Here is a 24581-nt window from a genome sequence, read left to right as displayed (position 1 = left end):
ACGAGCACAGCGCTGTCCAGTGCAGCAGGGAGCCGGCCTGTTGGGCCGCAGCTCTCGGGCTCAGGCTGCGTGGCACCTGCCAAGGGCTGCCGCGCACAGGGCGCGTCCGCGACGCCCTTTCACTGCCCGCCAAGCTGCCTGCTGCTGGCCAGCGGGGCGGACCCCCCCCGGGGCCCGCCGCCGCGCCCGTGTGCGCTCGCTGGCCCGTGGGGGGAGGCGTGTGCGGGAACTCCAGCCAACGTGCCCGAGGGGGTGTGTGTGTGAGACAGAGAGACAGAGGGCGGGGGGGGGGGGGGGGCGGTGATGGAAGGAGGAAACTCCGCCGCCCCGAACGGCCCGAGAAGAGCCGCGGCAGCCGCTCGCCCCAGAGCCCCCAGCCGCAGCGGGACACCGGAGTCGCGTCACGCCCAAGCGGCGCAACCTCTGCCTGGCGGGGAGCGGCCAGCAGCGCCCTCTGCTCCCTGGCTGCGGAGAGCAGCCGCCGCTCGCTCCCGGGGCGTGCAACAGTGAAGGGCCAGCGGCTCTTATCGGAGCAACAGCGTCTCCTTCCCGGGACCGGCTTCCTTCCCCTGCGGCGGCGACACCCGGCAGGTACCGTGCGGCTCCGCCCGCCCCTTTGGCAGGGCAGGTCCCCAGGGCTGGCTCCAGAGGGGGCGAGTCTCCCGGGGGTCGGATGGGCTCAGACACGGTCCCACAGACGCGCTGGGCGCGAGCGGCGGGGCCGGTCAGCGAGCGTCCAGACGGCAGCCGGTGCGACCCTTTCCCTAAGGTGCGCTGCGGCTTGGGCCGGCAGAGGGCTGGGTGGGACGGAAGAGGGGCTGCTTTGGAAGGGCTGGTTCAGGGAGCCGGCTGCCCGGGATGCTGCTGCCTGGGCTGCCCCCCCCCGCCCCCAGCCGGGGGCAGCGGGGGGCAGGCTGTGATTTTGGGGGGGAGGGTGAGCAAGGGAAGTGAGTCTCCCCTGGCTGCTCACCGGGGCAGCTCGGAGACTAATCGAAGCAAAGCAGCGTGGCGGATTCACGTGTAAAATCCACCCCTAGGTTTCCCCCCTTCCAGAGGGGTTTGCGATGTTCATTCAATCGCTCAGCAGCGGGCAGTTCCCATTGGGGGAAATGACCCGAGGTGCATCCAGAGTTGGAGGGTGGGGGGTTGTCTACGGCAAGAAAAGTTAAATGGAGACGCTCATTGACAGCCGTTTTTCAATAGAGGGATTGATCTCCAGGCAGCTCTGCGTTTCAGGCAGGAGAGCGGGTGACTAACCCGCTGGCAAACTACACGCAGCAACCATTGCGTGAGTTGATCTGAAGTTTATCCCTGGACACAAATCATTGCATGAGCGGATCTGGCACTGGGTTGCAGCAGGAGAGTGGGGTTGGGGTCAATTCCCCACTCTTTCTCAGGCAGCCTCCCTCGGGCTGTCTCGCCCGGCCAAACCTCTCACGCTTTGCGAGGCTCTCTGCAAATCTGTGGCGGATTCCCAGCAGAGGGTGGCTGGCGTGTGGTTAAGTAGGGGGCGTTTGCAGAGGTGCGCTGGTGGGCGCCTGCTCTCTGGCTCCCAGCAGATGCTCGCTCCATGCAGCGCCGGTGCAGGTGCCAGACACTTGGCCGCACCTCCTGGGGCGTCATCGAGCTAGCACAGCTGGGTCTGCAGCTGCCCGACCGCCTGCAGTGTGGGCACCCCTGGGGGCTCGGTGGATACCCAAGCACTCTCCGGGCCCTGTTCAGGCCGTTGCTATCATCCGCTCAGGTGTTTTGGCTTTGCACTTAATTAATACACTGCACATAATTCATGCACAAATAGGGGAGTAATTAATATGAACCACTGAGGTGGGTAATATATATTTATAATGTTTAGAGTAGGAGATTGGGAGTCAGGCTCTGCCCCTGACTTGCTTTGTGACCTTCAGCAGGTCCCTCCAGCTCACTGTGCCTCAGCATACCCTTCTGTAGAATGAGGGTAGTTATATTTACCCACCGTTTAACACTTTGAGATCACTTGGTGGAAAGTGTTATATGCCTGCTCAGTATAATTTGTGAGCTGAACTTTGCTCAGCTCTTTTCATTTGATTGGATTTCTGGAGGGCGAGACACTGTAGGGGGGTATCCTCCCAGAGCTGCAGAAAGAGAGAGTAATATGCCCGACTGTGAGTCCTCCAGGACAGTCGATAGGTTTGAACCACTGCACCAGGTTATCATTACATTGCCATCCCTTCCCCGGGAGTGGGAAACGCACTGCTTTGGATCAGAATTAAACAGACACAGGAAGTGTTCCAGAGTTTAGGTATTCAGACTATGGGGAAGGAGGCCATACAGGTCGACAGATCAGTTCCTCCATGTACCTGTATGGAATTCCTTAGTGCTTTTTGAACCAGTTATTGTTGAAATGTTTCCTTAGACAATGAAGGAGAAGGAATGACACAGGTGGGTGGCCATATGCAATCCTACTGTATGTGCATGCAACTCAATTGAACTCTGGAGTTGCAATTGCTGAGAGCAATGCTGCATGTTTCTTTCTCAAGCTCAGCTACTAACTACAGTGCGGAGCTTGATCTAGCTGTTTATTTTCTTCAGATGTATCCAGCTGTGGTGTAGTATCTCAGTGCCAGTTTGTCCTGTGGTGTTCACTGGAATGATATTGCTAACGTCCTCAAATTTGCAACAAGCTGTATATTGCTTTGTACAGGCAAATGGATAGATGGTGCCCAGGTGTAGCTGCCAGAGCTCATTGTTTCATTATAAATATTGAAAATGGCTTTTGTTGTTTCTAGAGCGGAAACATTCCACACTGTGTGATGTGATTGGTCTTTGTTGGGTAATGAAGAATTACAAAGCAGCCACTTAGATTTCCATGAAACAGAACAAGACAAAATAAATCAAACAAAAAAAATTGTCCAAGAACAACAGGGATGATTTGGTAGCAGTCAGACCAAACAGCTCATTCTTGTCTGCTCAGAAAGCAGCTCCCAAGCTGCTCATCTGCATAGCTCTGTCTTTACACAGATGCAGATTATAACATTAGTTGCAATAATATACTCAATCACCTTTTACTATTCTTTTTCATTTGTAGTAAGTAGGATGGAATAACTGGATTCCATTTTAATCTTTAGTGAATGGATTAACACACTGCAAAGTAGTTATCCAATATTCCTCTAACTTGAATGATTACATGTATGAAATATAATTCATTTTATCTTTGTCTTTTAGTAGTTTACTCAGCTGAAGATGAGAGAATGATGATGTACCTTTTTGTTTACAGTGGTTTTCAGAGGGAGATTGCCCCTACAGATACCATGGTGAGGATTAGTGGTTTGCTCTGCATCCATTAAAGTCAATTGGAATTTTGCAATTGACTTGAGTGGGGTAAGGCTCAAGGAGAGATTTGTGTGTGTGTGTGTTTCAAAAACCGTGTTAGAAAATTAAATATAAATAATTTATTTTATAAAGTGTCCCCACCCAAAATCATTGGGATGCTATGCATTAAATATGCAATAATTATAATAACAATTAATTAAAAACACAAAACTACTATATGACTGCCAAAGCATTATAAAGCAAACAAAGAATAAACTAATTACAAAAAAATCCTCAACTCCAAGTTATAAAATAGACTCCAAACAAACCACGTGCACCATCCATAGTATAACACAAGTGGGAATAAGTAACAAAGTCACAAGTACTCAGGTAAATTAGAGCATCTGTAGTTTAACCGCTCAAAATGCCATAATCATTTAATGAGATGCTATATGTGCAGACTTTCTCACTCTAATACTCAAAGCTATTTAGGCACCTAATTTCCATTGATTTCAATAAAAAGAAGAGGAGTACTTGTGGCACCTTAGAGACTAACCAATTTATTTGAGCATAAGCTTTCGTGAGCTACAGCTCACTTCATCGGATGCATACTGTGGAAAGTATAGAAGATCTTAGAAGCCTAAATACATCTGAGGATCTGGACCTTTGTGTTTAGTGTTCAGCATTATGGAATGAATCTACTTTCTTTTTGCATCCAAAACCCTGCTGAAGTCAGGGGGAGTTTGGGTGTGAAAGGAATATAGCCCTGAGCTCTCAAAACTCTTATCTTTGCAAAGTCTTTTTGCTCCAGTGCATTTGTCTTTTAGGCCTGGAAGTCTCCTTTTCCTCTTTCACCCAAGTGCTGTCCAACTGACAGCCAATTAGCCGGAAGCACCAGAGAGGGAGGGAGGTCAAAGGAATAACTTCCCACTAAGGACTAGATATGTAAAGGTGTAAGGGTACCTAAAAGCAAGTAAAGATACAGATAAGATTCCTATTGGAATTTTCACAAGTACTTTGGTACCCAACTCCCATTGGTTTCAGTAGAAGTTAGGCTTTGTTTCAGTGGTAGTTAGGCTATATTTGCATCGTAGGTGCCTAAAATACCTTTACAAATCTGGTCATAAGTGCATCGCCTGCTCTGTTCTATCTAAAAAGCTGCCATATTCTTACAAAGAAAAAAAAAGTTTACAAAAGAAATTCAGGTTTCAGAGTGGTAGCCGTGTTAGTCTGTATCAGCAAAAACAACGAATAGTCCTTGTGGCACCTTAGAGACTAACAAATTTATTTGGGCATAAGCTTTTGTGGACTAGAACCCACTTCATAAGATGCATAGAGTGGAAAATACAGTAGCAGGTATAAATTCACAGCACATGAAAGGATGGGAGTTGCCTTACCAAGTGGGAGGTCGGCCTAATGAGACAATTCAATTAACAGTAGGATACCAAGGGAGGAAAAATCACTTTTGTAGTGGTAATGAGTGGCCCATTTCAAACAGTTGACAAGAAGGTGTGAGTAACAGTAGGGGAAAATTAGTATGGGGGAAATTAGGTTTAGGTTTTGTAATACCCAACCACTCCCAGTTTTTATTCAGGCCTAATTTGATGGTTTCCAGTGTGCAAATTAATTCCACTTCTGCAGTTTCACATTGGAGTCTGTTTTTTAAGGTTTTTTTGTTGAAGAATTGCCACTTTTAGGTCTGTTATTGAGTGACCAGAGAGACTGAAGTGTTCTCCTACTGGTTTTTGAATGTTATAATTCCTGATATCAGATTTGTGTCCATTTATTCTTTTGCGTAGAGACTGTCTGGTTTGGCCAATGTACACCTCTACCCCGATATAACGCGACCCGATATGACACCGGTTTGCATACAACGTGGTAAAGCAGCACTCCGGCGGATCAGCGCGTCAGTTCCCAGCTGCAGCGCTCCGCTTCCTGCCGCCGGTGAGTGAGGGGAGGTTGGGGAAAGGACGCCCCCGTACTCACCTGCGGCGGGAAGCAGAGCGCCGCGGCTGGGAGCTGGCAGAGTGGAGCGGGCTGGGGCTGGGCTGCTCCGCTTCCCACTGCCAGTGAGTGCAGGACCTTTCCCCAAACCCCGCCCCCCCCAGAGACATGGTTGGGGCTGAGGCCGGGGAAAAGAAAGCGGAGCGGGCTGGGGTCGCGATGCTCTGCTTCCCGCCGCAGATGAGTGCGGGGGCATCCTTTCCCCAACCTCCCCGCACTCACCGGCAGCAGCAGAAGCAGAGCAGCCCAGCCCCAGCCCATTCCACTCCGCCAGCTCTCAGCCACGGCACTCCACTTCCCGCCGCAGGTGAGTACAGGGGGCATCCTTTCCCCAACCTCCCCGCACTCACCGGCGGCAGGAAGCGGGGTGCCGCGCCTGGGAGCTGACAGAGTGGAGTGGGCTGGGGCTGGGCTGCTCCGCTTCCCGCCGCTGCCGGTGAGTGCCTGTCAGGGGGCGGGGTGTGTGGATAGGCATCGGAGCGGTGAGGGGACAAGGAGCAGGGTGGCCAAAGCAAGTTCAATGTAACGCAATCTCACCTATAACGCGGTATGATTTTTTGGCTCCCGAGGACTGCATTATATCGGGGTAGAGATGTTCATGGCAGAAGGGCATTGCTGGACACCATCAAATTAGGCCTGAATAAAGACTGGGAGTGGCTGGGTGTTTACAAAACCTAAACCTAATTTCCCCCATACTAATTTCCCCCTACTGTTACACCTTCTTGTCAACTGTTTGAAATGGGCCACTCATTACCATTACAAAAGTGATTTTTCCTCCCTTGGTATCCTACTGTTAATTGAATTGTCTCGTTAGACTGACCTCCCACTTGGTAAGGCAACTCCCATCCTTTCATGTGCCGTGTATTAATACCTGCTACTGTATTTTCCACTCCATGCATCTGATGAAGTGGGTTCTAGCCCACGAAAGAAATTCACTTTAACTTTCTATAAAATATTACACCCAATGCCTCAGACTTGATGGCTGTCTATTACTGAAAATAAAATCTATTTCCTTATCTTGCTCCTATGACCATAGTATTTGTGCACCTTATCAGTATTAATGAGTTTAACCTCACCACTCCACTGTGAGATAAGGAGTTATTATTTACTCCCATTTTACAGATGCGGAATTAGGGCTAAGAGAGATTAAAGCCAAAATGTTCGCATGACCAGTAATTTTGTGTGCTTACCTAGAGACAGCTTGTGTTTAAACTCTTTATCTTCCCTCATTCCAGGGCTGGCTGGGGATCAGGGTGGTCTTCAGCATATATTAGAGCAGCCTGAAGGCTCCTGTAATTTACACCCAGCTCCACATAGGCTGATTGATCAGCCAGGCATCAATTGGATTTCCTGTCTTTGTCCACATTTCCCTGGCCACAGTCTCTACACTGCACTTGATGACAGAGCCACTATGCCAGCCTGTAGTTGGCTGACACTCAGCCTGGACTTAGCTTTGAATTTCTTGCATCTGGATCCCCTACAGCAGCACCCACTCCTGGACAATCTCATTGAGCCCTGTGAGAGTTCAGCTCACTCCCAGGGTCCTTTCTGAGTCCAGTTACAGTTCACTTGCCTCTAATCCCAGGTGGCTCTCCCCAGGTTCCATGATGCGAGGGAACTCCCGTTACGTTTGTGTGGCCAGTCTCATCCTTTTAAGTGCCACTTCTCTGGGTGAAACATGTTCTGCAGGTGGGCCTGAGTGCAGGAATGCTCAGTAGCCTTTCTGTCAGTGGATCATCACATACCTGCACCCCTTCCCACCCTCAACACGAGAAGAGTTTCTTGCTCAAGCATTTCTCCCGTCCCAATCTCCCTGGGGAAAAAAATATCTGCATTTGTATGCTCTTTCCCTGTGTGGTGCTGTACCCAGAAGCCATAGGGCTGGAGCGCTAGATACCAGCTCATAATCCAGAGGGTTGAGTCCTTTGTGTAGTGTAGCCTCCACAAGGGCATGTGGTCTGTGATTTGGGAAAAGGGACTACCCAGCATATAATAGCTGAGGGAGTCCACAATCCACTAGATATCCAGAGCTTCCTTCTCACTAATTGAATTAAATCTCTCCCTGAGGAACAACTTTCTCCTTAAATATACAATTGGGTGCTCTTGTCCCTTAGACATATGATGCATTGGATCATTCTGAGCATATTTTCATCTTGCTCATCCCAACCTCCTTGCAACACATCCAAGATTCCATGGGTCTGGCATTCACAGAGCAGTTTGAATGGTGAGAACCCTGGGTTGCCTCTCATGGCAAAGAGAAACAGCAGGAGGAACTGGTCCCAGTGCCTAGGCTCGGTCCAGATTATCTGCTTCAACATGTCCTTCCGTGTCTTGTTAAATCTTTCCATGAGGCTGTCTGTCTGCAGATGGTACACTGATGTTTTCAAGGCTTTGATTTTAAAGAGGGAGCATAGCTCACACATCACCTGAATGGTGAAGTTGGAGCCCTTCAGAATCTGGGAATGGATGACATGGGATGGATCGCTTGATGAATATCTGTTCATTCCCTCTGAAGCATCTGGAATTGGCCACTGTCAGAAGACAGGGTACTGGGCTAGATGGACCAGTGGTCTGACCCATTATGGCAGTTCTTATGTATGTTCTTATGATCAGTGAAACCTACACAGGCAATGAGTCTCATCAGCTTGGGAGTGATTGCTGTTGCCTTAGCTGAACTGAAGGGGATGGCTTTCAGGTAGCAAGAGGTATAGTCCACTACTACATGTATATACTGGTTTCCCACAGAGCTCTTTTCTAAAGGCCCAGCCATATCCTCCCTATTCTTTCAAATGGGGTTTCCACTAATGGCTTTGGGACCAAGGGGGCCTTTGGAACATTTTTAGCTGCCAAATACTGACACTCAGGAGAGGAAGAGCAATATTCCCTAACCTTGTGCTGTACCCCCCATTCCCCAGAAAAAGTAGGGCAGTAACCATTGCAAGTTCTTATCCTGCCCTAGATGCCCCACACAGAGAATATGATGAGGTAGCTGCATTATGTCTTGGCAATGCTTACATGGTACCAGTAGCTAAGTTCTCATTAACCCTGAGTGAAGGTTCTGTGCCACTCGATATAGCCACTCTTTCTCCAGAACACTCACTGGCTGGAGGAACCTGGGTCCGTCTCAAGGCTCTTTATCAGGCATAGACCTTCATGCCCTCATTCTCCACCAATTGTAGTTGGACGACCCTCAGCCCGGACTCACTTGTAGTCTCTTACCCCAGGTCACCTCCTGGAGTACCTACTCCTGGGCAACCTCACTGTTCCCGGTGAGAGTTCAGGTCACTCCTGGAGGGCATTTCTGAGTACAATTACAGCTCACTTGCCTCTACTCCCTGGAGGCGCTTTCTCCCTAGTCGCTGGATTCGAGGAGCCCTCCAGGGCTCCTTGTCCATATCAGTCTCACAGTGTCAGTTCTGCTGCAAACAAGGGAGGGGAAGTGAAAGGACTCGCAACTGCCTCAGACTGAGCTCCCCTTGTTAGCTGCGTTTACTAGTCGTCCCTGGCAGCCTTCCTGCTCCTAGAAAATTCCCCCTCCCGCTGTTTGTGTGGCCAGTCTCTCCCTTTTAAGCTTCACTTCTCCAGATGGAGCATGTTCTGCAGGTGCACCTAGTTGGCACCGAGTGCAGGAATGGGGGATGAGGGCACGTCTCATCACACAGCCCTACAGCATTGGGTTTTTCCTACATGGGGCAATCAGGAAGTTTTGTGTTGTCAAAGCAGCCCATTTCAGCCAGAGCTAGATTTTGGCCCATTGTCTTTTTAATCCTGGTAAAGCAATTAAGGTACACAATAGTTGTGAAATCTAAATACTTAAATAAATATAGTAAATGTGTTACATATTTGCTTTCCTTGCTTGGTGGGATTTTTTCTGCTACCAGTAAGCAACAGAAAAGCTCAGAAGAAAGGTTCCCTCAAGGCATCTGAAACATGAAGAGCAGCGACTCCTTTTAATTCATGTGCAAACTAACCTTTTATTTGATGTGTGAGCTATTTTAATCTTTTTATAGTGCTGAACCTCAGTCATGCTGCTTAAAAAAAACCCTAACAACTTTGTCTGGGTTTTATGTATTACAAACTTAGTAATGGCAATGAGTCAATGTTTAAATTAGGCCCATATACATCCTTAATGCTTTTCTTTCTCCCCGCCATCCTACTGTATTTAATCTAAAAGCACCTACCCTCTATTTTTACTTTTCACATACCCAGCGGCATACGGCATAATCACTCACATGTTATCTGACTGCGAGTGATAAAACCCCGTAAAATTCTTTTCTCGCTTGGATAGAGGGATCCAGCATAAAATGGAATGGATCCATAATGAGTCAGCTCTTTGAAAGCGAGGCACCCCTCCAAAAGTCCACTTTGGTGTTGTGGCCAGGATAATGTGGATTTTTACAGAAAATGCCAAATAATTTATGGAGGCCACCTGACCTAATGGTCAGAAGAAATAAGGGAAAGCCAAGAGGAACCTGGGTTCCCATCTGGGTTGAATCACTAACTCGATTCAACTCTTTTGGTGATGGGTGTGGTATTAAAATCTAGACAGTTATATGTGACCTTAGCGAAGTCACTGCACCACCCAGTAACCCTGCCAACACAACTGGAAAATCCGATTAAAATATAGAACCCCTGCTGATACTGTTACCTAGTAAAGTAAACATTCTACAGTTCTGACTGGACTTTCTTTGCCTTATGCTTATTGGCTGTTTGCTCCAACTCTCTTCCTCTCTCTCCCTCAGTCTCTTCACATCAGCTTTACTTTACATCTGCCCCCCCCCTTCTTCCTTGCCCTGCCCCCCTGAACCTCCTTCCCTTTAATGTTCCCTCTCCCTTCACTTTTGTTTCCATTTAGCTTATCCCCTCCTAACTACACCAACTTCAAAAAGTGTCGCGGGAATTAACATGACATTTGCCACCATCACATTTGGTCACTCTGTGATGTGTTCTCCTTCTTCCCTCACCCTGGTTCTGTCTTATCTATTTAGATTGTAAGCTCTTTGGGGGCAGTGGCTATCTAATACTATGTGTTGGTACAGGGACTAGCACAATGGGGCCCCATTCTTGGTTGGTGCTTGAGTACTACCATAATAGTAATAATAAATAATAATAATAAATTAATTAATTCATACATCAGTGGACTTTCCTAGTCAAACCATTTCTCAGGAGTAGCATAGTACATTAGTACTAGTTAAGGTGCAAAGACTCCACAATCTTGTCTCCCACGTGGAATCTTGCTGGCTCAGACATTAGCTGAGTGCAGCTGTGATGCACATTTAAGATCACCCAGTGGACCTTAAATGTGCATCACAGCTTAAATGATGAGGACCCTCTGCACGGAGGGTGAATTTCCCTCATAGGGTGCTGTATATATTACTCTGCTCTTCAGTAATATTTGTCCCCTGGCCCTTACACAAGACAGCACTTTTTAGCATTCTAACCTTGTTCATGTGTGTGTACACAGAGGGGAGAGCTGTGTGCGTTCTCTCTCTTGATGTGGTCACTTTTAAAAAGAGAAAACCCAGAATTTAAATAGTTGACAATTAGTCAGTGAATCGGATTCCTGCAGGAAGCAGATGTTGTGCAGAAGAAAAAAAGTCTTTAAAAATGTAATGATTCAATCTAGCGGAATGGTGGGTGGGTGGGGTTTTTTTTTTGGTTTTTTTTTTTTTTTTGGAGAGAGGGGGAGGAAATTACCCATCTTCCTGGAATATCCAGTTCTAAAAATGTAAATATTGCAGACTTGATCTTGATCTCAGCGTATACCAGTGAGACTGTCATAGGACATTTGCACACATTTAAAGTTAAGTCTGTGTTTAAGTGCTGCCCTTAATGAGGATGCTTTCCTGAATCAGTGCCTCAAAGTAATGTAAGATCAGGTTCTTCAAATGTTAAGCATGATTTTGATACCAGATGTGTCCAAATTCTCCAACCTGATGTTTGGCTAGGAGTTTAACATTCTGTACAACTATATCTAATGGTATGTGCATTATGCATACCTACTTTATATTATCCCCCTGGAAGTTGTCAGTGACTCACTCTGTAAAATTGTGGTTGTTCCTCATCATTTTTGTGGTGTAATGAAAAGAGAGAAAATGCAAAGAATTATTTCACTGCCCAAAAACGTTGCTTTCTCCCCTCCTGACCCCCGAAAGAATACTGTTGTGATGAGAAGTGCTGGTGACTTCATGATCACAAAGCTCTTTGAGATTGGGTGTGAACTGCATGAACACACTCTTCAGTTAACATAGGATAAGTTAATGACAAGCCCCCCTGCCCACCTAAGACTAAGGGGTGCGTGAACCTGCCCAGGACTTTTGGACTGAAGGGGTGGAGAATTGTGTGTGTGTGTATGAGGGAGAGCGGAACACTCAGAATTTGAGAGAGACTCAGAGGCAGGAAGAAAGCCAGGCAGAAGCCTATAAGCATAGTGTGACCCTGGAGAAACATATAGAAAGGTTCTGGTGCTAGCTAAAGAGGCTTAGTCTATAAGCAAAGAAGCTATCTCTTGTTTGGTTCCTTCTGCGTTCAGAGAAGCAGGACTCTGTCTATTCCTTGTAAATAAACAAGACTGCATCAAAGAAAATACCAAACTCCATCAATTTTTGCTCCTACCTGGAGCAACCCACTAGACCCTGATTTTTTGACTAGCTGCTTACATCAAAAGGCATGTATCTTACTCTCAAATTAAATGCGAAAGTATCTGCTAAAAATATAAAGAGGAAGAAATATATTTTAATGTTCATGTAGATATTTATCTTTGGGATGTTACAATCTTTGTAACTTTTTATCGGTTCTGGTAACACATTATAATGCATGAAAGCTTTGGATAGAATAATATGCTTTGATCCCAAAGTCGCCACACCTAAAAGAGACAAATAATAAAGTGTGCTGGCAATGACAGGTAGTGGTGTGTTATTGCAAATATGCTTCTTCTCCAGGCATAACAGAGCATGGGCACTTGGGCTCTAAGAGTATGTCTACACTGCAGTGAAACACCTGCAGGTGGCCTGAGTCAGCTGATCGGACTCACAGGGCTCAGGCTGCAGGGCTGTAAAATTGCAGTGTAGACATTTGGGCTCAGGCCCAAGTTCTGGGACCCTGTGTAGGGGAATGTTCTCAGATCCTGGGCTCCAGCCTGATCCCAAATGTCTACATTGCAATTTTATAGCCCTACATCCCAAGCTCTGCGAGCCAGAGTCAGCTGACATGGGCGAGCCGTGAGTGTTTAAATGCAGTGTAGACATACCCTAAGGGTTTTCCAATTTGAACCTCTCTTTCTTGACTACTGATACATCTGCTGTCTCTTTTGCTGCAGCATGTCAATATCTGAAATTTCACAGTCTTTCACACAAAATTGATCCTTTAATCAGTTTCGTGACCTTTCATGTTTCTGTAACAAGTGCCTGGAAACCTTTATTAAGAACATAAATATTCCTTTAAAGCTACTCCAAGGCTTTGTATCTACAGGGTAATTTTATGCTTCTTGATTAAAGATCCCTTGATGTGTCATGGAAAATGTTGGAGAAAAGATTTAGATGCTGATCTGTTTGTATACATTTTCTATATTTCTTAAGTCACCTTCTTAGTACTAGGGATGCTTGTGCAATATATACATTTTGTAATTTCTGTTTATAAATTCATTTAGTTGCTAAGAAGGGGACACTTTCTAATCAAAATGATTATTGTTATTAATGTATTTGTATTGCAGCAGCATCTGGAGGCCACAGTCAGGGATCAGTTGTACTAAGCACAGTGCATTAATGTAATAGAGAGTTTACAATCTTAGCATATGAGAAGAGAAAATAGGTGAGGAAGGATGGTCCAGTGGTTAGTGCCCTCGCCTAGGACTTGAGAGACCTGGGTGCAGTTCCCTGTTTCACTACAGACTTCCTGGGGAGCCTTGGGCAAGTCACTTAGTCTCTCTGTGCTTCAGTTCCCCATCTGCAAAACAGGGATAATAGCACTGCCTGACCTCACAGGGGTGTTGTAAGGATAAATACATTAACAATTGTGTCGTGCTTTGATACTATGATTATGGTATAAGTACCTTAGATGGTCTGAACAGGTTGGGAAGACCAAGAAACAGGTGTGGTAGAAAACAGGGTAATAATGAAAAGACTGGTTAGTATGACAAACAATCATCTTGGCACACCAACTGTCTGTCCCTTGTGTTGTGTTGGCAGAGGTGAGTCTTAAGGAGGGATTTGAAGCAGGATAACACATGGGTTTTTACAGGGACCTCCTTCTAAGAGGCAACATGGTAGAAAGCATGAAGATGTTTGAGGAAATAATTGGAGTATTGATGAAGGCTAGCCGCACTGGCAGAGAGGAGGTGGGCACTGATGTCTTGGTAGTAGTGGAGTGGAACACAGAAGTGGATCATTCCATAATTGCCTTGCTCTGTGTACTCCTCCTGAAGCTCAGGTATGAGCCATTGTCAGAGACAGGATACTGGGCAAAATGGACCATGGCAGCTCTTATGGTCTCATGTAATAGGTAGGTAAGGTAGAGTTAACCCATGAAAGACCTTAAAGGCAAAAAACAGTTTGTATTTGATATGGTAGTGAAGGGATCCAAAAAAATAGGAGTGATGTAGCCTTTAGAGTAATGAGCCTGGAAGACGTTCAGCAGCAGTGTTTTGAATGACTTGGGGCATGGCTAGAGTGACCATATAGTCCATTCTGGCCAGGACAGTCCCCTTTTTAAGCTCTGTTCATCACAACTTTTTTGGCAAAACTGGGCATTTGTCCCGTTCACTCTTGCCAACTGATCATCAGCTGGGTGTCCTGGTTTCAGTTTAGGAAAATATGGTCACCCTAGGCGTGGCGGGAGAGCAAGGTTGCAGTTGTCTGTGTCAAAGACAGAGGAGGATATTGCAGTAGTTAAGATGCATGTTGAACACTTAGCAACTAGAATTAAAAACAAAGTCAAATGAGAGCTAATATCTAAAATAAACGATGCTAAATTAGTCTGCTAGTGCCTGCAGCCTCTGAGGGCTACCAGATGAACTTTGTGGGCTATGCAGCTTCAGAGGCTACATCTTATCATGAGGAGGTTTATTGCAGGGAGACTGGGAACTGATATAGAGACACAGGGTCTCTATGTGGATGATCCTGGGATCCACAGAGAAACACATGAATCTGAGGTCGTATTTTGATTTGGAGGATTTAACCCCTGCCACTTCCACCGGGGCCAAACCCTAAAGAAAAGCTATCAAATTCCATGAACACAAACTTGTGGTGTTTCCTGTGTAGGGAAAAACATGTGTTTCCATGCCTCAGTTCTTCATCTAAAAATGGGCGTAAGAATATTTACTATATCTGTCTCCAAGGGCGTACGAGGATGAGTTCATTAATATTGCTAAAGATTTGAGTTATCTTCAGTTGGAAGGAGCTATTTCGGCACAAAGTATCATTCGGGAAGAAACAGCAGAAGAAGATCAATTGGTCAGGAACAAACCTTCAAATGCAAAAATCTTCAGTGATAAAACAAAATCACTGAAGAATTCCCCCCTAGCTCCTCACCCACACACCCCTCTGAAAATAATGTATAATAGGAATTAATTGTAAAATGAGTATTTCTCAAAGTTTCCCAATAGGTGTCAGCAGCTCTTGAAATTCTGCAGTTTATCTCAGTTATATCTTAACAAAAGAAACCTGTGTGGCACTCCATTAAAGTGGTGGGAGGTATTTTGATAATGATCAAGGTAATAACTAAAAAACAAATCCCAACAACACACACTTGTGTGGGAAGTCCAGTTTTGTAAGAGCTGAGGTGTATAAATGTGATTCATGTTAGGAAAACAAAATCCCCTTTTGAGGACATGCCAGAGCTTGTAGATAGGGAATATGATTGTGACAATCTTACCTAGAGTAATCTCATGGCCATGTTCACAAAGAATTCAGGACTTCACAAGCTGGATCCTCAGTTGGTATAAATCAGGGTAGTGTCATTGAAGTAAGTGGAGTTACATTGATTTATACCAGTGCCTGGCCCTATATCTGGAGAAGTGTCCAGAACACCAATTACTTTAATTAAAGGGTTCCTGAGGAATTTCAGATTTTCAATTTCAGTGTGTAGTGTGAAGACACTTTGGGTAAAAGATTTTGAAATAGGCTTGGTGCCATTGAAAGAATCAGCATGGGCTATTTTGTCCAGGGTCTTAGATTATACATGGGTATAAGATATGAAGGATGTTCAATCCTGATAAAATTGTAGCTGTTTCTTTTAAACTTTAGGTATTATTATTTTTTTCCAATACAAACACAAAGTATTAAAGGGTCTCCAGGGCAGAACTGATTGTGGGAAGCATTTGGAATTTCAGTCCCAAACCACTGGGGGGAAGGGGGAATTACAGCACCTGTTCTTTTAAATCAGACACTATCATTGTCTGGGTTTAAGGGACTTTTGATTCTTCTTTTCTAGATGCCTTGTCATTGTAAAAAGACCTGTAATTATGACCGCTCAGTTTTGTCTGTCTCTTGAGTGTCCTGTATACTGTTTATGCTACACTGATTTATGCTGGAGTTATGGCCGTGGTTACTGTCCTGTAGTTACACCTACAAAAAAGGAGATGTATACCTCATAAAGCTGTCCCAGTGAGAAAAAAAATAAAATCCACATTAAAGAAAATTAGGACCCAATATAATAGCCAGAACGTGATCTCCCACTCGAGTTCTACATTGTGGAAGGATTGCATCACTAGGCCAGAGCCCATAATAGACAATTCATAGTTAGGAGACTGCTTAAACCTGCAAAATTAAGGATATGCAGGAAAAAGATGAACCTCCATTCTAAAATCATCCCACTTTAAAGTCTCCCAATGTTTTCTTGTACGCATGTGTCCAAAGATAGATAGGAATACAACACCACAACGGTTTACATGTGAAAGGCTGAGTCTGCAGACCCACTGCTCTGTGTCTTTGCTACAGCTCGTAGCATTCCTAAGCAGCAGCAGAACAGCAGAATTAAATTGACAGGACACTGGTCAATTTTCTTGGTGCCATTCAGAATTCTGTGGGCATCAGGGAAACTGACAAGGATGATGGGAGTGTCATTTGGCTGATGCTTGGGAAAGTTCTGAGCAGTATCCTACGCATTAGAACCTTGACCCTGGAACATGCTGGTGGCCTTTCCCTATCTTTCATGACCCTGTGGCTGGTAGGCTTAGTTTCCTGGATAGTAGGTGTCTGGAAAATGTCTCAAGCCCTACTCTGTTCAGTAGCTCCACTATAACGATCACTTGTAATAAATGCTTTGTTGAGTGAGGAAATAAAGCTTGTTCACTATTATTACAAAATGTATGGTATAAATGGTATTCACGCAACTGACTGAAAAATCGTACTAATCAAAATTGTCTTAATTTGCTTGGACACCACTGGGAAACTCGCATTTGGCATACAATCTCTTCTGTCCTCCGCTCCCTGATTCATCGTCTCGGGCTAGTCCACACATACTAGCTACTGTGGCACGAGGACTTTTTCTTCTGCCCTGCCTGGAACAGCCCACCCGCGCCTCTTTGCTGCACCAGTTCCCCTGCTTGTTTCAAGCCACGGTGTAAAACAGATCTTTCCCCCTTGCAAACCCTTCTCAGTTTCCCTCTCCCTCTGTTTTTACGATTTAGCTCTCCTTTGTGGTTATAAGTAAATCAGCAGCCACAGTTTTGCTGTACCCAGCTAACTCCAAATAATGGTCCAGATGAAAACTGAAAACACCAGCTGCATCCCTAAGGGTGCGTCCAAATTAGTCCCCATATTTCAACACTCTTGCAACATGAGTGCTAAGCTGCTAGCATTGAGAGCGCTCAGGCGCAGACAAGTCTCAGCTCTAGGCAGACTTTCGAGACAGGGGTAAAAGCGCCTGAGTCCTGTCTGTCTGCATTAGCACTTACACCATTGCTGTCACTGGTGCAGATGCAGTCACTGCTGCTGATCACTGATGAAATATTGGGAGTAATTTTTCTAGCGCAGACATGTCCTAGGAGGCCAAATTGTTGTCTTTATCCAAGCGTATCATACTCTCTTTTTTACTGCTAAGAAGAAAAGCTGCAGTACATGTAATGAAAACAGATTTTTTTAAAAGTAAAAGCATTAAGATAAATCCTACTAAAGAGATTTTAAAAGAGCATTTTGGACCCATTTTGGAAATGAAGCTCAGTTCATTGTAATTGTTGTCTCCTAGTCTAGAATTCACACGATACAAAGGAGACAAGATAAGTGCATCAATCTCCATGTAAAGGAGTGTATTCCTCTTCATTGAATAGCACAGAGAACCAGCATGTGAAGCCAGCATAACTGGGGCACAGTGACACTAAGTGTGAGTAGGACTGTCATCCTCACTATAAATGCCTGCAGGGAGTACTATGACCTTTTGTAATATCTAGTGAGGGATTCCACAAGGTCTTGTAGTGGGCACTGTATTATACCCATTGTCTATTATGGTAATTGGCACATCTGAAGCATGGAAAAAAATCCTTTTGACCTATGCTATCTCTCTCTTTATATTCATCCTTCCTGCTGTGTATGTGTGTCTAAATGAGAGATGGCTTGTTCATGAGGAGGCAGAGGGGACTGGAAAAGAGCATTAATGGATAGAGGATTTAATGTATGTCAGCTGCAGAGACAGTTTATATATAGGCATTTGGGCCATGATCCTGCAGTGAGCCCTAGGTCCACATCAATACCTTATTCTGATACTGAATCAGATGGACCATTGGTCTGATCTACTAGGTCAGCTCCTGTGTTCTTTGCATTGCCTTGGACAAGTGCTGTTTTCTGGCTGTGAACACTGCTCATTTAGCAAAACTCATTTTTTGCTATAGGTTTTTTCCCCTCATTCAAAAAAAATGGTGGAAGCCAATGCGAGCCAGTGGATAGGTCACTGGACGGGGACTTGGGAAACATTAATCCGCTGCATGTCCCTGGACAAGTCACTTTTTCCAAGGAAGATGGTGGATTCTCCATCTCTTGATGTTTTGAAACCAAGGGGGGGGTGCCTTTCCGGAAAATATGCTTTACCCAGCACAAGTTATTTGGCTCTATACAGGGATAGCTGGGTAAAATTGAAATTCTATGGTCTATTTTACACAGGAGGTCAGACCAGATGATCTGTTGGGCCCTTGAAACTATGAATTTAAAATGTGCAAAACCTTTTACAGTCATTTAAAAAACACCTTGCTTACAAATGCACTTTAATCCAACTGAGTATTTTAAAAAAATGGAACAGTGCATGTAGTTTTTGAAAAACAAAATATAGATTGGCTTTGGTGATGGTTCTAGGAAGGGATGGAATTGTTTTTGGTTAAGATCAAGGTTTCTGGCTCAGTAGAGGAAAATAGCAAATGTGTAGTGCAAAAGATACAATGTTGCTTCATATTTCTCAGAGAGCTTGATAGTGCGAGCCTGTCATTGTTTCACACGGGTGATAATTTTGTCTCAAGGACAGCTCAGTTCTTTGCTTTTCCTGCTGCACCGTATGTAAAGTGTGCAGGCTGCAGCCCAGTAACAGGATTTGAGCTGGGACTAATGCAGCCTGATTTATAAAATGTTTCCAGCTTATCTGTCATTACTTGCATCGAATTCTGCCCTTGGATGCTCATGTATGGCTCCTACTGAAGACACTTGGGGGCACACATCCGAGGGCACTCCACGATTACTCTAAGAAGTAGGAAAACTACTGATATGGAAGCCTGCTGTGAACCAATAGGTCTATGGCTTTAAATATAATGTGTTTGTATGATTGATATATAGATTATATATGTGTATATATATATATACCGTCCATTCATACATTGTGGTATAAAATGTTTTAGAAGAAAGTTACGTTATGGGTCTGATACAGCGCTCACTGAAGTAAAGAGAATATTTTATTGACTTTAATGGGTATTGGATCAGTCCCTATTTTTAATTTGTATTACAGAAGTATCTAAAAGCTCCCACTGAGACCAGGGTTTCATTGTATTAGGACAATATTTTGGGGCATCTTAGTCCCAGAAGATAAAACCTGCCCTTCTCGTGGAGCGAGTTGCCTAAGTCTGGGCTGTGCAATCCACAGCCGGGAACCCCTCTTCTGGAGTCAGGTGCCTCAGCCGTTTTTGCGAGATTGGCTTAGGCATCTGCCAAGCTCCAAGTACAGAACAGCAGGGGAGAAGGACAAGAACACTCCCTTGTGACCTTTTGTCCCCCTCTGCCTGATGGGAAGGGATTTGAACAGTTATCCACCTTTCAGAGGAGTGCACTCACCACTGTACTATAGATCCATCGTTACGTTCGCTGGCCCAATTATTTAATACAAAATGGAACAGCTTCAATGTAAGATATTGAGAGTGACCCATATCAGAAGAGTCCAAAGGTCCGGGCACTCAGCTGCGAGGGGGATCAGGGCTGGGGCAGGGGGTTGGGGCATGGGAGGAGGTCAGGCTCCAGGTTACAGTTACCTCAAGCAGCTCCTGGAAGCAGTGGCGTGTCCCCCCCTCCCTGGCTCCTACACAGAGGCGTGGCCAGGCAGCTCCCACTGGCTGCAGTTCCCGGCCAATGGGAGCTGCAGAGGTGGTGCTTGGGGTAGGGGCAGCATGCGGAGCCCACTGGCTGCCCCTACATGTAGGATCCGGTAGGGGGACATGCTGCTGCTTCCAGGAGCCGTGAGGAGCCACAGCACGGAACGGGGCAAGCCCTGGACCCTGCTACCCGGCGAAGCTTGAGGGCCAGATTAAAACGTCTGAAGGGCAGAATGCAGCCCCCGGGCCATAGTTTGCCCACCCCTGCTATAGGCAGACACTTAGGAGCCTAAGGAATTTTTGCAGTGAAACCTTAGGTGCCTAAGCTCACTTGGCACCTATCGGATTAGGTGGCAGCTGAGCAGGGTTTTTGTGGATCGCAGTAGCACCTAAATCCCATTGGGTATCCTGCCTTTGCCTCTATGTGCCTCAGTTTCCCATCTGTAAAATGGACATAATTGCACTTAACTTACCATACATGGGTATTGTGAGGATAAATACTATAGAAGATTGTGAGGTTCCCAGATACTGTGGTAATGGGAGTGTAGCAGTGTGAGACTCACCCCTGCGGCACCTCCTGCTGGTCATCCAGGGAATTAGCATTCCAGCCTCCAGAGCTCCCTCTGCAGGCCAGTGTCCCACTTGCCACTGGGCCCTGAGTCCCGCCTGGACCCCAGTGCCCCCTTTTACACTGGGGTGCTGCCACCTGCAGTACCCCACACAGATCTGGGTCTCGCCTCCCCAGGGAACCCCCAACCCTCTACCCCCACCTCAGTCTATGGCCACTGCCAGTCATCACCTGGCCCCCGTTCCCTGGGGCCAACTGCAGCGTAAGCTCCACTCATCATAGGCAAGGGGGGGTTGGACCTGTTGCCTCTGCCTGCCCCTTGCATCCCCAGTACCCTTTTTGGCCTTATACTAGGCCTGCAGCCTGGGGGGTTTCCAGGCCAGAGCTCCCCTGGCCTTCCCCCAGCCCTGCTTCACCTTAGGTACACTCCCCAGCAGCCAGGCCCCTCTCCTGCTAAAGGGAGGGGGAGGGAGAGTGAGTGAGTGAGTGAGTGTCCCCTCAGCTCCTGGCATCACTGGCTTTTATAGGGCCAACTGGGTCTGTTTGGGGCATGGTCACAGCTGAGGCTGCCTCCCAATCAGCCCAGCTTTTCCCCTGCCCCAGCCCTCTCCCAGGGCTATTTTAAGCCCTTTCAGGCAGGAGCGAGTGACCCCACCACTACAGGGAGACATATAATTATCTTAAACAGATAAAAGGCAGAGTAACTAAGAATAGTGGGATGAAATTAAGAAAGGGATGATTTAGACTGAATATATGACAAAATCTGCCTGACAGATTTGTTCTCCTGTGGAATAGTCTCCCACGGGAAGTGGTGGAAAACTTCATCACCTGGGGTTTTTGAAACTAAACTGGCCAAGAACAGCAGTTATTTTATTAGGTAACATCTTGAACTGGCAGGAAAGTTTAATTAGATGATAGGTCATTTCCATTGCTAGCTTCTCTAATACAGTCATTATATACCTACATATTGTAAGAATTTTTTTGTGTGGGAAGAAAGTAGAAGAAACAACTATTGTAGCCATTAAGGTCCAGATCCTCATAGGTATTTAGGCACCCTAGTCCCTCTGATTTTAGTGAAAGTTAGGAGCCTAAATACCTTTGAGGATTGGGGCCTACGTGTTTAAATAGGAACTGAGGTCTTCTGAATATTTGGCCCTAATTGCTTTGATAAGATTGGTAATTGCTCTATAAAATTATCTGATGGTCAAATTGGAAACCAATACTTGCCCATAGGTGGCAGCTCCCTACATGGCAATTGGTAGGCCTCAACTGAAACACTCTACTCAGTTATGGGCAACATGCATTAAAAAAAAAGACAAGGGAAAAAAGTGAACTGTTCAAAGGAGAGCTTCGAAAATGCTTGGAGCTCCCAACGTGGCTGCTGGGAGGTCCATGTGCAGAGCAGCTGTAGGATGGGGCCCTTTGAAGCAAGGTTTAGCAATTACGATACAGGAGACAGAGTGGAATAACCCACCAGAGGCCCTTCTACTCCGCATGAGTCCAGGATTCTACATTTCAAAGGGAGATAGGTTTTATTGGCCCATCCAGCTAAAGACATAGGTGTGACTCAGTCACTAATTTCTCACTTGTTATACTCTACACTGATGGACAACACCCTCTCTTCCTGTCCCATTTACTGTTCTGGTCTGTAGCCTTTGAAGTAATGGCCTGCTTTAATGTTTTGTCTCTAATATCATGGTAGCTACCACCCTTACCTCTATGGAGCTCATCCCCACACAGCTGGCTCTGCATCCCTCCCAGCTCTTTGAGCTCACTCACTTCACTGGCTCTGCACACATAGAGGGAATCCCTTCACTGCTCAGTCCCCCGTCCCCCTTTTCCTTCAACTGGCTGTGCTCCTAGCCAAGAGGCAGGGGAGAACCAGGACTCCATCGATATAGAGACACAGGGATTTAATTTCTGAGTTCAGAGAAATGGTGGAAACAGCTTTTTGAAAAATGTTTAGGTTTGTTTGTTTTTTTTAAGGAGAGATCACATTCCTCATCTCTCTACACCAACTGCCATGGTACTAAGTCACCATCATGCAACCCTTATTCATCTTATCCATACAGCACAGCAGACCAGCGACAGCAATCATAGATGTGGGGTAACTCTCAGCATTACTGTCAAGGGGAAGAGGGATCCACACTTATACACGCAGTAGTATAGGGAGGCTATCCTTGAGTTGAGATGTCCTGTTGGTACCATCCATTTAGACAATTCCTAAATGGGGCTTGATGTCAGTGAGCTAAATGGATGACACACATTTGGTGTTTTACAAAATATTTCCGTGGACTGTGATTTTTCCATGGTTTGGTTGCCACTGCTGCAGGAAGACATTTTTTAGTCCCTCCTCTTGACTGTAAGGCAAGTGATAGCTCATGAAAATGAGAGAGTTTTTTCCCATCCATTAGCATTCTTCTCCTCCCACTGCCTTCTCTCACCACTTTTGCTCCCTTCCTTCTAAGGGATGTCCAAGCTGGTGTGCAAGTTTCAGGCAGGGTTAACCATGCCCAGCTAATGCATTTTTAAACCCTTTATTGTCTTTGTCCACCCCAGGTGCTAAGTGATGTTTAAAAACCTGTTAATTAAAACATCTTAAAACACCACTCATTTTCCCAACGTAGACAAAGCTGTCTGCAGACTCAGGAAGTCAACACTGCGCTGGTTTGCTGTCAGTGCACTCAGTTTGAAGGTTATCTTCCAACCATGAAGGCTGGGAACATAATTTTTTTTTTTAATTAAAGGTGAAGCACCAGTCCCAGAAATTGCTCCACTCTGGATTATCCCTGCAACTCTCACAGAGCCCCATTGATCTCAGTGGCGCCCTGTGCTGGCTTAGTGGCACTGCTTGCATGGCACAGGTTGCAGAATCAGTGTCTTCGTTTTTGCAAAAATGACTGATGCCAGCCACATAAATATGTCAAGTGGGCTGGATCTGGAGTGGGGTGTCTGATATCGCCGTTGTAAAGCAACTTTAGTATGTCCTAGTGCATTGCAGAAAACATCAAAAACCACAGTGTATACCCTAACATTCTGTGAATATTTGTACAATGTGTTTTTAATGCTGTATAATTCCAAAGTATTGTGCTGTTGTTATTAACTGTTACTGAGAGACATTAAACATGTGCCATCAGATTAGTTTTAAGCTCTGAAGTGTCAGAATACAAAGATGCTGTACTGCATTGAATTCAGATGTGGAAAATATGTTTTTAAGAGACCTGGTTAGGAAGGGAGTCATAAATAACATACCCCAAGTGGTCTCGTAAAAGTAATTTGGATACTGCTTTATTATTTGTAGTGTCCTGAAGCCCAAACTAGGATCAGACCCCCATTGTGCTTGGAGCTGTATAAACATAGAAGGCAGTCCTACCTCTGAGAGTTTACGATCCAAGGGCCAGTTATGCAAACACAGTGAGGTCCAGGTTTCCTAGGCACTATGGTAACACAAATAATGAATAATAAGTCAATGCAAAGCTACTCATGTACCTGTGTTTTCAGGATCAGGCTCTGTACAGGGACAGAACATGACAGGTGGAGAGGGCAAAGGGAAGACAAGGATTATAGTAATAGGAACACAAAATTGCATATACTGTATATAGCTAGGCAGCTGGTGTGCTGTGTCTGCAGCTTATTACACTATTCATAACACCATTCATAACCATCTCACCTTTGCTCCACCGACTGTTTGTTTTTATCCACCTGGAGTCTTTTCTCATATTTTTAAATTGTAATCTCTTAGGGGCACCGACTGTCTTGTTACATCTGTGTACAGGGCCTAGCACAATGGGGCCCTGATCCTTGTTTGGGGCCTCAAGGCACTGCCCCAATACAAATCATATATGACCAGTGTAACATCCATATAGTTCTTGAGGCCCACGCTCTGTTTTAACAGTAAACTATACTGTTGTCAGATGTCTGGTTCATGCAATTGCCAGCTCTTAGGGCTAGAAACCTAAGACAACGTAAGAATTCTATGTGTGTGAGCAATCTGTATTTACTGCACAGGTGAGTGACAAGTGTGGGCAGAATGTGTCTTATGTGATGATGACCAGGCTTTGTCGGGTTTGTTTTGGAGGTTTTTCCAAGAGCAAAAAGTTCAGAAATATATAAAATGAAGTAATACCTCTGAACAACTGAAAAGCGTTTGCCATGTCTGTGCAACTATTACACTGGAGTTTGCAGCAGCTTCCTTTCTATCTACACAGCATTGATTGTTCATGC

General features: G+C 45.5%; 1 protein-coding gene across 7 annotated transcripts in view; it reads left to right on the top strand.

Moving 5' to 3' along the window:
- Positions 1 to 228: 228 nt before the first annotated feature.
- LOC102935534 (semaphorin-3D) overlaps positions 229 to 24581 on the top strand; it is a 188660-nt gene continuing 164307 nt past the window's right edge. For 2 of the 7 annotated variants that reach the window (XM_037889257.2, XM_037889263.2), the window contains exon 1: positions 229 to 591. Coding sequence is in view for 3 of the 7 variants with exons in the window: in XM_037889253.2 (XP_037745181.1) it covers positions 674 to 769 (96 nt within the window). In the remaining 4 variants the exon portion in view is untranslated. Of the gene's footprint in view, positions 592 to 615; positions 770 to 3201; positions 3291 to 5087; positions 5233 to 24581 lie in introns of those variants that run through there. The other 5 variants (XM_037889258.2, XM_037889255.2, XM_037889254.2 and 2 more) reach the window with 5 other exon arrangements.

The sequence above is a fragment of the Chelonia mydas genome, chromosome 1 (genome assembly GCF_015237465.2).
Source record: "Chelonia mydas isolate rCheMyd1 chromosome 1, rCheMyd1.pri.v2, whole genome shotgun sequence".
In the NCBI taxonomy this organism is placed as follows: domain Eukaryota; kingdom Metazoa; phylum Chordata; order Testudines; family Cheloniidae; genus Chelonia; species Chelonia mydas.
Note: the sequence above shows the minus strand (reverse complement) of the source record. Positions and strands in the feature narration are given on the sequence as shown.